The 14,663-nt window shown below is 45.9% G+C and overlaps 7 protein-coding genes across 7 annotated transcripts; 3 read left to right on the top strand and 4 right to left on the bottom strand.

Annotated features, from left to right (window-relative positions):
* Window positions 1–704: 704 nt before the first annotated feature.
* On the top strand, window positions 705–2,355 carry IL334_006340 (uncharacterized protein; the record flags this gene model as incomplete). Its single annotated transcript, XM_062938044.1, has 6 exons — window positions 705–839; window positions 902–952; window positions 1,007–1,363; window positions 1,550–2,029; window positions 2,084–2,205; window positions 2,274–2,355. The coding sequence occupies 6 exons, from the start codon at window positions 705–707 to the stop codon at window positions 2,353–2,355; spliced, it is 1,227 nt and encodes a 408-aa protein (XP_062794095.1).
* A 435-nt stretch (window positions 2,356–2,790) lies between these two features.
* On the bottom strand, window positions 2,791–4,027 carry IL334_006339 (uncharacterized protein; the record flags this gene model as incomplete). The annotated part of the gene is made up of 8 exons (XM_062938043.1): window positions 2,791–2,858; window positions 2,910–3,008; window positions 3,056–3,098; window positions 3,166–3,303; window positions 3,352–3,516; window positions 3,564–3,583; window positions 3,643–3,931; window positions 3,983–4,027. 8 exons carry the CDS (start codon window positions 4,025–4,027, stop codon window positions 2,791–2,793), a joined length of 867 nt encoding a protein of 288 aa, XP_062794094.1.
* Window positions 4,028–4,929: 902 nt separating this feature from the next.
* On the bottom strand, window positions 4,930–6,955 carry IL334_006338 (uncharacterized protein; the record flags this gene model as incomplete). Its single annotated transcript, XM_062938042.1, has 7 exons — window positions 4,930–5,062; window positions 5,129–5,824; window positions 5,893–5,997; window positions 6,058–6,289; window positions 6,339–6,455; window positions 6,499–6,579; window positions 6,667–6,955. The coding sequence occupies 7 exons, from the start codon at window positions 6,953–6,955 to the stop codon at window positions 4,930–4,932; spliced, it is 1,653 nt and encodes a 550-aa protein (XP_062794093.1).
* Window positions 6,956–7,516: 561 nt separating this feature from the next.
* Window positions 7,517–9,578, top strand: IL334_006337 (ATP-dependent RNA helicase ROK1; the record flags this gene model as incomplete). The annotated part of the gene is made up of 5 exons (XM_062938041.1): window positions 7,517–7,603; window positions 7,670–8,529; window positions 8,580–8,777; window positions 8,853–9,181; window positions 9,232–9,578. The coding sequence occupies 5 exons, from the start codon at window positions 7,517–7,519 to the stop codon at window positions 9,576–9,578; spliced, it is 1,821 nt and encodes a 606-aa protein (XP_062794092.1).
* A 376-nt stretch (window positions 9,579–9,954) lies between these two features.
* IL334_006336 (uncharacterized protein) lies at window positions 9,955–12,536 on the top strand (the record flags this gene model as incomplete). Its single annotated transcript, XM_062938040.1, has 12 exons — window positions 9,955–10,035; window positions 10,114–10,170; window positions 10,218–10,687; window positions 10,739–10,881; window positions 10,953–11,313; window positions 11,365–11,578; window positions 11,679–11,706; window positions 11,761–11,956; window positions 12,031–12,102; window positions 12,161–12,213; window positions 12,268–12,340; window positions 12,428–12,536. The coding sequence occupies 12 exons, from the start codon at window positions 9,955–9,957 to the stop codon at window positions 12,534–12,536; spliced, it is 1,857 nt and encodes a 618-aa protein (XP_062794091.1).
* Window positions 12,537–12,675: 139 nt separating this feature from the next.
* On the bottom strand, window positions 12,676–12,990 carry IL334_006335 (uncharacterized protein; the record flags this gene model as incomplete). Its single annotated transcript, XM_062938039.1, has 2 exons — window positions 12,676–12,781; window positions 12,851–12,990. The coding sequence occupies 2 exons, from the start codon at window positions 12,988–12,990 to the stop codon at window positions 12,676–12,678; spliced, it is 246 nt and encodes an 81-aa protein (XP_062794090.1).
* An 88-nt stretch (window positions 12,991–13,078) lies between these two features.
* On the bottom strand, window positions 13,079–14,636 carry IL334_006334 (uncharacterized protein; the record flags this gene model as incomplete). The annotated part of the gene is made up of 9 exons (XM_062938038.1): window positions 13,079–13,132; window positions 13,188–13,333; window positions 13,384–13,482; window positions 13,533–13,657; window positions 13,759–13,844; window positions 13,907–13,954; window positions 14,012–14,227; window positions 14,278–14,548; window positions 14,614–14,636. 9 exons carry the CDS (start codon window positions 14,634–14,636, stop codon window positions 13,079–13,081), a joined length of 1,068 nt encoding a protein of 355 aa, XP_062794089.1.
* Window positions 14,637–14,663: the final 27 nt, after the last annotated feature.

Raw genomic sequence — 14,663 nt, 5'->3', positions numbered from 1 at the left:
GCCTCAAGTATCCTTGTCTATCATCTACAGAGTACTCAAATGTAAAGCTTGAACAAAGCGTGGCGAAAATTACGTGAGGGTGAAAAATAAGAGATAAGATTACAGATGTTTAGTCAGCCGGTAAACACGGTTTGTAAGCAAAAGCGGTTTCTCTGTTTCGATGTTGATCAACGACGATAAAGTATGTAACAAATTAGCACCATACAGATATCTTCCAGAGTTGACAACGCTGTTTACTTTACATACCCTTTCCATGTCGAGTCGACAGCGTACCACACCTTGCTCTCGATGCAGACAGAAGCATCAAATCTGTGATTGGGGAGATCCAGAATGTTGCACAAGATGCCGACTCGCGGGCGTCACCTGTGCGGGACCGAATTCCAAGAAGTCAGTACTCGCGGATTGCATGAACACATATCACAGAGACTGACGTCCAAGTATCTCATAGGAAGCCGCCTTGTGCATCATGTGTGAGAGTAAGCGGTGAGTGATATAGTAGCCGATATGGTGAAGACCTTTTCTGAATTTCACAACCAGTACGATGCGTATGGGATGAAAAAGGAGATATCTGTGACCGATGTAAATCACATGGTAGTGATATCTGCCCACTTCCGCCGCGGGTATTCAAAAGGCAACGGGTCGAGTCTTCCTCACGCTCGACGGCGAGTCCGAGTGTATCGTCCAAGCCTCATCAAATTCTCGATATGACGGTAACAACGGAAACTCGTAAAATCTTAGCTGCTCAAGGTATCCTTCGATTAAACGCCATAGGTCTCCAAGATCTGACCACATTGTCAAGGAAACAGTCTACTAGTCAGGTTTCGACCAAGCTCGATGAAGTGAGTTTGTCAGCCTGGCTGAAACTGAACTATTAGCTGATCGTACTTTCAATAATTGACAGCTCTGCTCAGTATTATACGCCATGTCAGCTCTGAAATTTTCCGGATTTATCGTGAGCACGTAATACGCATTCTTTTACTTTAGCCTGATTGCGTGTATGTAACAGCAAGTGATATCTCAAATTCAACCCATCGAGAGTGTGAAGAATGTCCAATGGTTAAGTGTACCGAATCCGAAGGGGACTGTACAGGAGAAAGCTCTGATCACGTTATGTCGCACATCATGGGATATATTGAAACAACTGCCCTTGGCGACTATTTCGGATACAGACGATGTCTTACTCACGATCTCAGTCATGCGACTGGCTGTCAAGATTCGTATTCAGCAAGGTTCTCAGACGGATGATAAAAGGTTCCGACAACTACTGGCTTGGTCCGTGATTCTCTGTGCTGTTCATATACAACGCGGATCATTGTCAACAGACAAACGTAAATTGCTCGCGGACGGTGTTATGCAAGTAGCAGTGAGTTTTCTTCTCTTGTGCAGAGCTGACAAGAATAGATGAGTGAAGCATACCTCTCATTTGCTCTCGGATCACCAAGTCTGATGTGAGTGATCCGTAAGACTTGGATTTGTGCTCGCTAATTACCACATTAGCGACTCGTATGTCTTCAACATCATATGCCCTAGGCCTAATCCAGTGATTCAGACCGCCATCGATCTCGAAGACATGCAACCACTCATCGATATCGACGATGGACCTCGGGGTCTATACGCCGAGCAATACCTATGGAATCAACTGCTGCCTGGTATCATAAACGAAATGTACTTTATCACACGCGATGTCGTATCTGTCGGTCGGAACAACCCTTTTTCCGAGACACGGCGATTATGGGATCGATTGGACGTGATTTTTTCCTGGCTTGATGCTATTACATTTGCGGTATGGTCATCTACCAGATGGGATTCGCACATCATCAAAAGTCAAAAAGCCATGAACGTCTTGCGTACACTCTTTTATACGGAGCTTTGCGTTTTGCATACGGATGTACTTTATGCCAAATCTATACAAAGTCAAGTATCATCGGGCGACTTTGGCTTGATAGAGCATGTAGATCTGATCAACGAAACACAAAGTAGAATTGAACAAGGGTTCAAGAGAATTGCCAGGGGACTCAAACTTGTAATGGTGAGTCAGTATAAACAAGCTGACTGTATGGTGCTGACTTGCAAGCCGATACAGCCTTCGACTCCGCTTCTGTCGGATTTGTTTCAGATCTTGGACAATGTCAGCTTCATCTGTTCAGTGATAGGCGACTCACTTCCTGAACAAGCAGATAGGTTAGCTCTCGAAAACATGAATTTGTGAGTTGTCGATATACAGCGAGAAGACTGACGTTGCGTAGCTTAATCGACGGTTTGAAAGCCGCCAGCTTTTGGGATTGTCCAGCTTGGAAGATAATTACTATGGTCGGGAACGGGATTCCGGACAGAGCACAACAACCCGCGCAGTAAATCATGTAAAGTACTGCCATGTACCGTCGTTTGTTGTATACATGAAATGCAATTTGCACTTTTGTTATAAAGATGTCTGACAATCGAGAAAGACCATTGGCGTTTACTGATCGGGGATGTACTCTGCTAATAAGGGCTTTGCCTTGTACTTTTATGATACAGCATGAGCTACAGGGGTTGATGGTATAAGGAGTGTACATGAGAGCTGACAGAGTTTGAGTAGTCTCAGTACTCGATTGACCATATCGGGGTTTGAAACTTTTCATCCACTCTGACCAGACGTCGGCAATTCACGCGATACATCTGCGATTCATGCAAATAGTAAAACCATATTGCCGTAGAATGAGAAAAAAATCCATTATGCGGTCGGCTTATGATCTATTTACGGGTGGATCCATTTGTGTAATTCCAAAGAATTCTGTAGTATCGAAAGACTTAGGATGAAGAGGCACCATCGGGTAAGAGATCCCAAACGATCTCTTTGCCGGGCCAATCTTCGACGACTAGACAGATGGTCAATTGTGTTCTATTTACAACAACGAATCCGTACTCACCGTCTCCTGGTCCAGTGTCCGCGGTAGTCTTACCTGCCCAGAACTTGCCACTAACATTATCGATGTCATCGAAAGCGAGACGTAAGATCACTCTTGTCCCTTCAGCTATGTTTCATCAGCATGATATCCAACTGCAGAATGCTTACCCGGGGTTTTGGCTTTGGTCCCCTTTGGTAAGTCACCGGCGAGCTCAGTGGCGCAACTAATCAAGAATCAGCTCGAAAAATTTGGAGTAGGCTTACACTCCTGGGCATACGGCATTGGACAAGATAGTAGGATAATTCCTAGCTGAAGATGCTGTTAACAGATTGATGAAAGCCTTGCTAGTACTGTACGCAGGATAGAATCCATGTTTGAGCCAGCCGTCACTTTCATCACTCGTTTTGCTCGCGGACTACAGGACACCAAAGATTAGACCGGCGCACGTAGGCATTTTACGTACCATGTATTCCTCCACGAGGGCATTGAGGTTAACGAGGTTGGTTTTCTCATCGAACAGTCGCGCCTTGAGCTCCTCGTTGGGGAAATCATCTTGCTGGGAAGCGGCAGAAGATACGTTGACAATGCGACCGCCATCAGGAATAATAGGAGTAAACTTCTCAATCATCTGCATGATCGGCAGTTAGCGGTCATAGAAAGGACATACGAACAAACCTTGACAACGCCCCAGTAGTCTGACGGCCCGAGATCAGCCTAACCTCTCATATGTTAGTCTAACGACGAGAAAACTCACTAAGATCGAACGTTTTCTTTACGATTTCCGGACCGAAGGTACTGTTATCTATCTTTTCAAAGGTGGAACCGGCATTATTGATGAGTACGTCGACTCGGCCATATTTGTCGACAATGTCGTTGTACAAACAAGTAATGGAATCGTTATCGGTGATATCAAGTTGAGGATACTCGATAACAGTATCCTTATGAGCTCCAGTGAGATTCAAGTGCTCGGCTTTTCGAGAAGTGGCGAGTAAAGTGATCGGCTCATCACGAGCAGCAATAATCTGAGCAGCGGCTTGTCCGAGCTAATTGACGATCAACCATTACACTTAGCCTCACCGTCCTGTTTTACTCACTCCTCTACTGGCACCGGTGAGCAGAACGATCTTGTTATTGGTCATACTTGCAGAGAGGGTGATTGATATTGATGATTGATTGCGGATCTGTTGAATGGTACTTGACAGGTAATATATTAGTAACAGATTGATCACGACACTGTTCTGTGCACTGATTTATAACCTACTCGGATATCCTCCGCCGGCAGCAGGCGAGGACTTTGTGATGTGTCATGCTTGTCTCATTGTGAGATTTAATAAGCTGCACCACCTGAAGAGAATGCAGCATGAAGTCACGGAAGCTGAGATTCGGCGATTTTTCAAATAAGCAATATACGAGTCATGCTGAGCATATGTTTACCAAGAAACCGGTATTCTCTTTGTTCTTAAACATCAGAAAACATCCGTGGTAAGATGATTTGCGCCGAAGCTGGAGATCACCGAGGACGTCTTGTCGGCGAAAGCCAGGTTCGGAGAGGATGTAATCTCAAACTCAACTTCGTTTCAGCGATGATGTCAGCACCCATAATACCTGCAAGACCGCAAATGCCGCGTCCGTCGTTTCTCACCATGAATCATGTCCTGTACACCTTCTCTTGCACCTCACAATTCTGACAAACGTGACCACCGTTCATTCACGGTTCCGGTATATTTCACAGTGGACTCATTAGACTTGCTAACGATGAGATGAGGATATCCTGGGTATAGATCGTCGCTAGCGCCGAGGCACGGATAAGCAGCGAGTGGTTATACTACATTTGTTCCGAAAGCGCACGACACCGTTGTTCTATTCTACTGACATCCGGTCGTATTTACCTTGACACGTTTTCGCGCGATTATCCTGCAAAACATGATATTACTGTAGACAAACAATCATAACCCTTTATCTCGAACAGCTATCTATAAATTTCAAACACTGAAATACATGTCTTTAGCAAGGTATTGTAACATAATCAGAAGACAGCTGCTCACCTCATCATCGAGATCATCCTGAACTCATGGCCTCCATCTGGATTTGAGGTAGCCTCTAAGACTTTGCACGTAATGATATGTTTTCCTCTAGCTAAGTCTGTGCGTATCGTAGCAAATCGACCGATATTCCTGAGATATTTGCAAGTCAACATACGCATAAACGTTGGTCATGATGCTCAGGAATTCAATACTCACACATCACCATTATCCCACCAGCCAGTGACTTTCGTTGATTTGTGTTTCTCATCATCCGCCCAGCACTCGATATCTCCCAGCCCAAATGTCTTGCTCTTCAAAGCGTACATCTTGACCACTCCTACATTGGTATCCAATTCAAAGCTGACTGTTGCTCCTGGTTCTTTCGCCACGAGGTACGGTTTATCTGTATGTTCAGGATGTATCCAATACTCCCATCCTTCATTGTACGATGGCGTAAGATTGAATTGCGCTTGCTTGGCCCTGGTGGACAGACAGGTAGGTTGGAACGGGGGTACTATACTCGATGTATCTGGGTTCCAACCGTCCAGTACTCTCATTCGTGGCAACATACCATACTCTGCAGGAGTCACCCACATGCCCGGCATTAGTTTACCCACTTGATCGCCTTCCGAGGGTCGTTCCCTCCAAGAACGAGATTGCTCAGCCCAAGAAGATTGGATCTCCGCTAAATGCTGATCTTGTATCCTCGCTTGATCTGAAGAAAGTGTTTTCTCGTCGCCCACATCACCAAGTATGGAAAGGCCGCTTGCTTCTGTTGAAGGATGAGGCACGAAGAAATCATTTTCAGATAACATGGTACACGCTGCGTCCTGTATCAAGCTGGCTACAAGCATACCCAGATCACGATGCCCACGAGCATTGATATGTCTCATGTCCGAATTGCCCCACCAGCTGTGTTGCAAGTCAGCTGAAGCAAATGGCACAACTATACGTTCGAGGATACAGGGACGAATACTCACTCTCGAGAGAAGTACGGGCCGATCAGCTGGGGGTATCTTCCGAAATGATTAGCCAAAGGATGACGCTGGTTGATCACTGGCACATCGAAATACTGAGCTACAGGGCTAAAGGATATTTTAGCGTTCCTTGGTCTTTCTTTCTATGCAGCTGTGTCTCGTACTTACAGGTGCATCCTTCCTCCTCCACCCCCCATTCCACCATTGCTGAAAGCGAGAGCCTCGACTAGGATCACCGCAGGCTTATTTGGCAGATCCAATAGACCCCTGAGCAAGTTTTCCATGTTTTCTATATGTTCAAGAATACCTTCATCGTTGACTGCCAGTTCTACCAAAACCAAGTCGGACTCCGAAGGGATATGGTGTGAGAAACAAAAGGAGAAGTAGTCGGACCCAGTGGCTGCAGATAACGTTGAGATTACGCGGCATACGTAGGATGAAGAACTCACCTGGGGCAGCACCGTTCACTTCCGTAATATCAACATCATTCCCGAAAAAGGTATTCAGCCATTCCCGAAACTTGTGGAACCAGATTTCGTCACGTTGCACTTGGTGCCCTCCAGTTACTGCAACGAGAGTCAACAACAGCCCGTTGAAGATGGAACTCACTGCTTCCTCCAATTGCTGAGATAGTCAAAGCTTCTCCTCTCAAGGCTTTATGTATGAATTGTTGTAATCTGTAGTGAGAACCTGTTTGTAAAAGGGTCAGCGTCCATCTTTTTTACAATCCTTATCTACCTTGTCTGTGGGAAATTCGACCTAGCTGATTGAGCTCACCTTCATAAGCTCTGGTCAATCTTATATTTGTCCTTCCATACTCTTTCTCGAAAGGGTTTTCCTTTTCGCAAAAAGTCTTCATCCTGCTCACTCTTCCTCGAACGACATGATCCTCAGCTTCCAATCCTACATTTTCCAGTGATGATGTCGTGGGATGAGATCCGAATAAGGGTGAACTCCATGACGATAGCCCAGTTTGCTGAGTATTGTGGAGAAAAAGAACCAGGGCAACAATTGATAACGCAGCTATAAACACATGTGGACGGCGGGATGCTGGGAGGATGTACATGATGGGTGGACGTGGACGGAGACGCTGTCATCAAGCACGATGATTTTAGTGGTATTTTCGTAATAATAAGATTTCCGACAATCCTAGCAGATTATTGACATTCGGGTGACACTTTTTTTAAGATTACAGCAGTTCCATGATACGTTCTCGATTCACACGCTCACAGGTTTCCAGATGGAGCAGAGATTAGTTGCAGGCGAGGATTCTGATATCAAAGGTATGAATGGACCTTGACAAATTGTTCAATCAAGTGAGATGGGGAGCGCCCGGATCAACAACATCAGGGAAGATTACGAAATAATCCTAATTCACTCCGTAAAACACTACGAAATGAGTTGAGAGATTTTGTATTGAATTCGTAATGAGTTTGTAATGACTTTGTAATGCAATCAATCATGCACTCAATCTCAGCCTCCACCTTGCAACGTCTATTTTTGCATAATTTTCAATTTTTCCACGAACTGATCCAACTACTTTGATCTCAACGACCTCTAGAGCCTCTTACACCAGCATCTTCATCAAACCTCTCCAAGATCATTGTGATTCCCACAGATATAACGAATGGCTTCCGCTTTCAACCTGCTCACAGCCGGGGGTGCCAAATTTGACAAGACCCGGTTTAAGAATGATTTTGAGCTGTTCACAGCAGTAAGCTATTATCGAAATCTGTAGTTAGCTCTCTTTGTCGAGCATTGCTGATGTTATCATTCGCAGAAGAAGGACAGGAAAGGAAAGGGTAAAGCATCTATCTCGCAAAGTAATATCAAATCATCGACTACTTTACCCCATTCATTAGACTTCTTCGGAGACCGTGCTCAAGCCAAACCTGTCAACGATGAGGATTCAGACTCTGACGCTTCATCCTCTTCATCGTCTTCGTCCATCCCTGCTCCGCCTCCTCAGAAAATCACCTTGACAGGGCCAGAACCCTTACCTAAATCACTACATACGAATCTCCCTTCTTTGGTCAATTCCGAATCCTCCTCATTATCATCTCGAGCCGGTGAACCGCTTCTCAAAGCATTGAAAAGCGGCAATATACACTCGTTATGGGGTGTGCAATGTGCTGTCGGCGGTTGTCTGTTGGAGAAGAAAGATACGATCTGTGTAGCTCCGACTGGTTCAGGAAAGACTTTGTCATATGTTCTACCCACCCTCGTCAACCTTAGAGATCCAGCTAGGAGCTTGAAGGACTCGGATGAAGGGAAAGGCATTCGGGCAATAGTTGTTGTTCCAACTCACGATTTAGCTGTACAGATATTGGGAGTTGTAAAAGCTGTAACTAGGGGAAGATCGTGGAGATGTATCGCTCTTTCAAAGGCGACGGAAAAAGCGGTCTGTGATAGCTCACCTGGCAGCTCGACAAGTGACTCGGAAAGGCAAGAAATTGATGGAGATTCTGAGGAAGAGGAGGGAGAAGTCACCGAAGACACAGACGATGGGTCGACGCTCAGTCTGAACGAGTTCGCTCAACCCAAATCTGGGAATCCAACCGGTCTAGGAATAGACATATTGTTGGCCACCCCAGAGAGACTCCACCATTTACTCGAATCGAACTTGTTGTCGCTTGCGCGGTAAGTCCAGAGCTCGCTTTTCTACTGAAGGATTAGCTGACCATGCACAGTACTCGAGTCATAATCTTTGACGAGTCCGACCGACTGCTGTCACCTGATTTCCTGCCTCAAGTTGAACCCATCCTCTCAGCGTGTACCCATCCCAAAATTCAGAAATGCTTCTTGTCTGCGACAATGCCATCGGGCGTGGAGGAGTTGGCGAAGAAATGGCTAAAAGATGAAGGTGTAAGAGTAGTCGTCGGTGTCAAGTAAGTGATGTCGTTTGTTTGTGTACCCGCCGGTCCGCCAAAGCAATCGTCGCAGAAGCTGATATCTAGCTTCAGGGATTCAGCGGTCACGACGGTCGACCAAACTCTCCTTTATACTGGATCAGAATCCGGTAAACTTCTCGCGCTCAAAAACTTCATTTCCACAGGTTCATTACCTTATCCATCATTGATTTTCGTGCAATCCATCGAAAGAGCCGACGAGTTGTATAAGACCCTCGTTTTGGAAGGAGTGAAAGCTGATGTTGTCCATGGAGGCAGAGGGAAGAGTAAGAGGGATGAGGCAATCAAAAGGTTTAGATTGGGAGATGTTTGGATGTTAGTGGTCACTGAAGTGTTGGCTAGAGGCATGGATTTTAGAGGTGTCAAAGTCGTTGTAAATTATGGTGAGGCACGTTTCTCCTGGGGACAAAACCCGCATGCTGACATGTCATAGACTTCCCTCAATCCGTGCAATCATACATACATCGAATTGGACGTACTGGAAGAGCTGGCAGACCAGGAAAAGCAGTAACCTTCTTTAACATCGAGGACGGTCCATATCTCCGAACTATCGCCAATGTATTACGATCAAGTGGGTGCCCAGTTCCTGAATACATGATGGACATGAAGAAACCCACCAAAAACCAAAAACGGGATCTTGCGAAGGCACCCATCAAGCGAAAAGCTGTTGGTGGTGGTGGAAGAGATGTAGCGCGAGAAAAGGGTCAAAAGAGGAAAGACATGGTGGAAGGCAGTAAGAGAAGGAAAGTGCGGGGCGACATTGATTTGGAGGAGGATTAGTGAAGTTGTATGAGGGTGGACTGAGTTCGCCGCGCCTGTTTCCTCACATCAGGGAGTATGGTATATAAAGTGCATGGAATGATCATTTCAACGTTCGTAGTCGTTCCAATATATACGTACATCTCATCAAAGAATCCTAGGAATAGTTTGTGATCGACGGCAATGAACAACTCAATGACGAGTACTCGCGGATATAGGAAAAATCAACATTTTACGCGCTTTGACTCTTTCAATCTTCCTCAATTCCCTTTTCACATCCTCATCGCGATCATCAGCCATGTCTTCATAACGTTGGAGGCTCACCAGTGATCATGCTCCTTGTACGCAGTCTGCCTTAGATTTCTTTGATTTCCACGGATATTCTCAGTCACTCGTCATGCCGAAAGCTCACTGGTACGCGGTACGAGTGGGTCGACGTCCAGGTGTATATGCGACTTGGCAAGACACTGAAAAGCAGGTGAGCGGAATGTTCACTAGTTGTCAGTCTTCATCATTAAACCAGACATACTGAGACATCTTCCTCTCTTTCTATCAGGTCAAAGGGTTTCCGGGTGCTATCTACAAGTCCTTCCCACACTATAAAGCAGCAGAGGTGAGCTTATCATTCTTATTCCTTGCCGTGCTGACCTTGCCGCGTAGGGATGGCAAAGAGCGGGCAATCGCCTTGACAGGTCGGCTCTTCCTTCTTCGCTCTCACGGAAAAGCTCCAAAAGTCTGGTGACAGACGAAGAACTTGATTCCAATACCTCCGAAAAACCATTCAAACTTGTCAAAGCGGTCAACAGATCCAATTCGGACCCATTTCCTGCTAAAAATGACACCGTCATTCCCCCAGCTGCGTCTGATCCTGATCTTTCACCTCAACAGCAAGAGATCTTGAGAAGGATAATGGATGGGGAAAATTTCTTCTTCACTGGTTCTGCAGGTACCGGAAAATCAGTTCTACTTCGCGCAATAGTCAAAGCTTTCAAAGAACACGAACGAGCTGAAGAAGCCAAGGTGGAGGAAGGATGGAGGAGATATCTTTCTGGACAAGACAAAGATCAGGAGAAAGGTGGAAGGAAAAGATGGAAATTAGGTGTGACTGCCAGTACAGGTATGGCCGCTGTGTGAGCTCCCTCTACCTGTGTCCTCTTCGTTGTGCTAATCGAATAACACAGGAACATTGGAGGTACAACGCTACATTCGTGGTCAGGTATTGGCCTGGGTGAACTACCTGCGCAGAAGCTATACGAGAACATCTTGCGAAATAAGATTACTGCGAAGAGATGGAGAACAACAGGGGCTGTGGTGATCGATGAAAGTAAGCAAGGTTCCATTCGCTGCGGCATAGGGGATTTTACAGCTGGGGCAGGATGATTTATGTCGTGACAGTCTCGATGATCGATGCTAAACTCTTCGACAAACTGGAAATTATCGGTCGTAAACTACGTGGATCTTCCGCTCCATTTGGTGGCCTTCAAATAATACTCTCCGGCGATTTCTTTCAGCTTCCCCCAGTGACTAAAGGCTCTTCGATTAACTGTAACTTTGCATTCGAAGCAGAGTCTTGGAATCGAGTAATTCCAAAGGAGAACATGACTGCTCTTACCAGAGTCTTTCGGCAAAAGGAAGACAAATTCGTTAAAATATTGGAAAGTATGAGAAGAGGAACGATCAGTCATGGCGACGTGGACATTCTCCGAGGGCTAAAGAGAGACGTGGAATATCCTGAAGGTATAGAGCCGGTAGGATTGTACGTATTATCTCACTACACACGCTGGCTCTTCGCCGATGCGCCTATTAGGTACCCGCAAAAAGCAGAAGTTACTTCAATAAATTTAGCTCGCCTTGAAGCCTTGGATACTTCCTTGAAGGTTTTCATGTCTTGTGATATCCCTGGTGTCAATTCTCGCGGATTTGCTTTAGATGACAGACAAGCCACAGAATCGTGTAACAAAAATACTATTTGGGCACAGGAACTGGAACTGAAAGTCGGCGCTTTGGTTATGCTGGTGACTGTGAGTTTCGGAAAGACTACAGAGCTAGGGACTGACGCTTGTCGGCAGAACATGCAGGTAAGTGTCACTTGCGTAGCATCAGCAACTCACGTTGCGATAGGACGGTGTGCTCGTCAATGGATCCACAGGTGAGCATTCCTGAAAACGCGCATCTCATTGATACGTGCTGATCTCAATCACAGGGACCGTTGTAGACTTCATGACCCTTTCCGAAGCCAAGGCAGCCGAAATATATCCTCCCGCAAACAATTCCGGCTCGAATCCAGATCAAAAGGTTGCCTGGCCAGTGGTGGAATTTGTTCCCTCTAAATATGCCAGTGGCAGATTAGCTAAAAAGGTCATAATACCTCAGATGCAGGTAGACGTGCTAAATGCTTGGTCAGTTGGTCGTCCGGGCAAGTAGAGATCAATGCTAGAGCATCGCGCTTAACAGTCTCTGATCATCAATACAGGGGCTCGCCAGAAGCTACAAGGCATCAAATACCATTGATTCTAGCTTGGGCTTTGACGATTCATAAATCCCAGTGAGCACAATTCTTCCGGCTCTTATAGAAAACTACCTAGCTGACGGCTGTAACGTAGAGGGCAGACTTTGGAAAGAGTCAAGATCGACCTCAACAACATCTTCGTAGAAGGTGAGCAATCTCATGCGTACTAATCAGCGGACGCTGATGTTTGACTGTTTACAGGTCAGACATACGTAGCTATTTCTCGAGCTGTAAGCTTAGATACACTGCAGATCATGAATTTCTCAGCGAGCAAGTGGGTCACCTCGGATTGTATCCCATTACTAAGCATTCGACCACAAAGTCTTGAAAGATCGTATTGCTGACCCTATCGGCGACGCAGGGTGATGGCTCATAATCGAGTTATCGAGTGGGCCAGGCCTTTCGAACAGGAACAAGAAGAAGAGGAAGAATGGGACGATCTCATGGCCAATGCTGAGCTGGATTTTTGATTCGAACGTACGTTATCACTAGCTACTTAAAATTCAACTACTATGTAGATGCGTGCATATGGTCCTTGTATCAATTATATATCTACTATGTACAACAGGTCTAAGTGTCCACATGAAACTATTTTGTATAACAATGCTCCTAATAACTGAAAATATAACGTCGTTTCTTACCGAACGGGTAAACTACCAACGCTGCTGCAAACAAACCGATTGCTAGACCAATACCGACTTGGACCATACGGATGCTTACAAGAGAGGATAATCATCAGCTCGGTCACTTTATACGTTGCTCTGCGACAGTGTATTCAACTCACCTGACCACGACAGCCGCGTTGATATCCTCACTGGACTCTGAGCCTGAGCTATCACTGGAACTACTTGTACCTGAACTTGCACTCAATCCACCTGCTGCAGCAATAGCATTAGGTACTTCCAGCAGTATACCTACTACCATCGCAGGAAATGCCGACCCTCCCCCTAGACGTGAATACAGATTGCCGAGGATACTATATAGATCAGCCTTTTGAAATGATCGAGGGCACTTACCCTATAGTGAAAGCAGACACTGCTGAAACGACGTTCGACTGGTCCAAATGCTGAGAGATGTGAGTGGTCATTATCCAGTGTGAGTGGGTTTGCCAGAGTACTTACTTGAGACAAGAAAAAATTGACTACGTAGCCTGCACAAGCTACCAGGACCATGACGACCATGTCCTTTGACCTGCAATCCGCTCTAAACCATACGCCGAGCGAAAAAGCGAAAGCAGGAACGAGTAAGAAGAGCCAATAATCATTAGCTAAAATAGAATGTTAGTTGCCACTGCATTATATTCGAGAAGATACCCACGTTCAGTATACCACCAAAAATTCCAGTCAGGATTACGGTAACACGCGACCGTCGTGGCTTCTTCTGTGCTCCCCGTAGAATTAGAAAACGTGAATGTTCCTGAATAGATAAGAAGCTGTTAGATACGGATGGGCCGTGCTCAAACTCACCATTATTGAATGTCTGATCCCAGTAAGTGTTATTACTATTGAAGCTCCCTGTGATAGTAGCCATGGAAGTGGTCGCTGAGCTCATTGCTGAAGGCTGCGACGGACCGAAAGAATCCCATATCTCACTGCCGATACCTAGACCAAGGGACAGAAAGAGTGTGTACACGACGGCCCATACTAAACGACTGTATGATTGTCAGTTTTTATCTTGAAAGATGGCACGTACATGGCTCCAGCCACAACATTCTTCGAGCCTAGTTCTAAAGCTCCGAGACAAATATGCCATCCAGGTAGAATGAGTACGATTGCTGCCTATCGTTTAGGTGATTAGTCACCGGCGCTGTGGTGTACTTATATGGAACACAATGACTCACAGATGCCAGAGACTCGTAACAGAAGTAGCCCGAAGCTCCCAAACCTCTCTTTAGTGTCGGCATCGACATCAGCAAAGATTCGCGCAGAAAGGATTGCGGACTTACTGCAGCAAAACTCAGGATGCCCGCCATACCAATCTCAAATATGTTGGAGACTAGCTTGTTCTTCTCTGCGATAGTGAATTGTACCACAGCAAGCATGCTTCCCAAGGCTCCAGACATCAATATATCGATGAAGGAGCCAGAGAATGCCACTCTTGCAGATGTAGCAGAAGCGACCGCGGCGGCCAGAATAAGACTCAACCGAGAATAGGGTACAGTCTGCTGATATTCAGTAACGGCAAATCGAGTGTCATAGTAACTTAACTCACTCTTCGTTCTATCCTCCTCAAAACCCTACATCCTTGACTTGCGGATATTTCATCGTGTACTACTTTCCGGTACACCTCATGAACTAAGGACAGCCTATACAGCTCCAGTCCCCCACTAGGTCGAATGAAAAGTATGTCGGTGGAATGAACGTCCGAATCGCGAAACGCAACGATCAATACTGAGGGCAGGTAGAAGAACGATGCTTCAACCGAGAGGATATCAGCTGTGGCGGATAGCCATGCCTCGATCGAATGAGCTGGTGCGCCGTAACTGCGGCCAGGGTCAGCGGAGGAGCAAGGAAATAATTGGAAGGGGGCAAGGAAAAAATGACTCACCTGACAACAGCTTTTGCAAGCATTTCGATGAACCTGGGATTGATTAGTAT

This window comes from Kwoniella shivajii, chromosome 9, assembly GCF_035658355.1.
Source record: "Kwoniella shivajii chromosome 9, complete sequence".
Classification (NCBI taxonomy): Eukaryota; Fungi; Basidiomycota; class Tremellomycetes; order Tremellales; family Cryptococcaceae; genus Kwoniella; species Kwoniella shivajii.
Note: the sequence above shows the minus strand (reverse complement) of the source record. Positions and strands in the feature narration are given on the sequence as shown.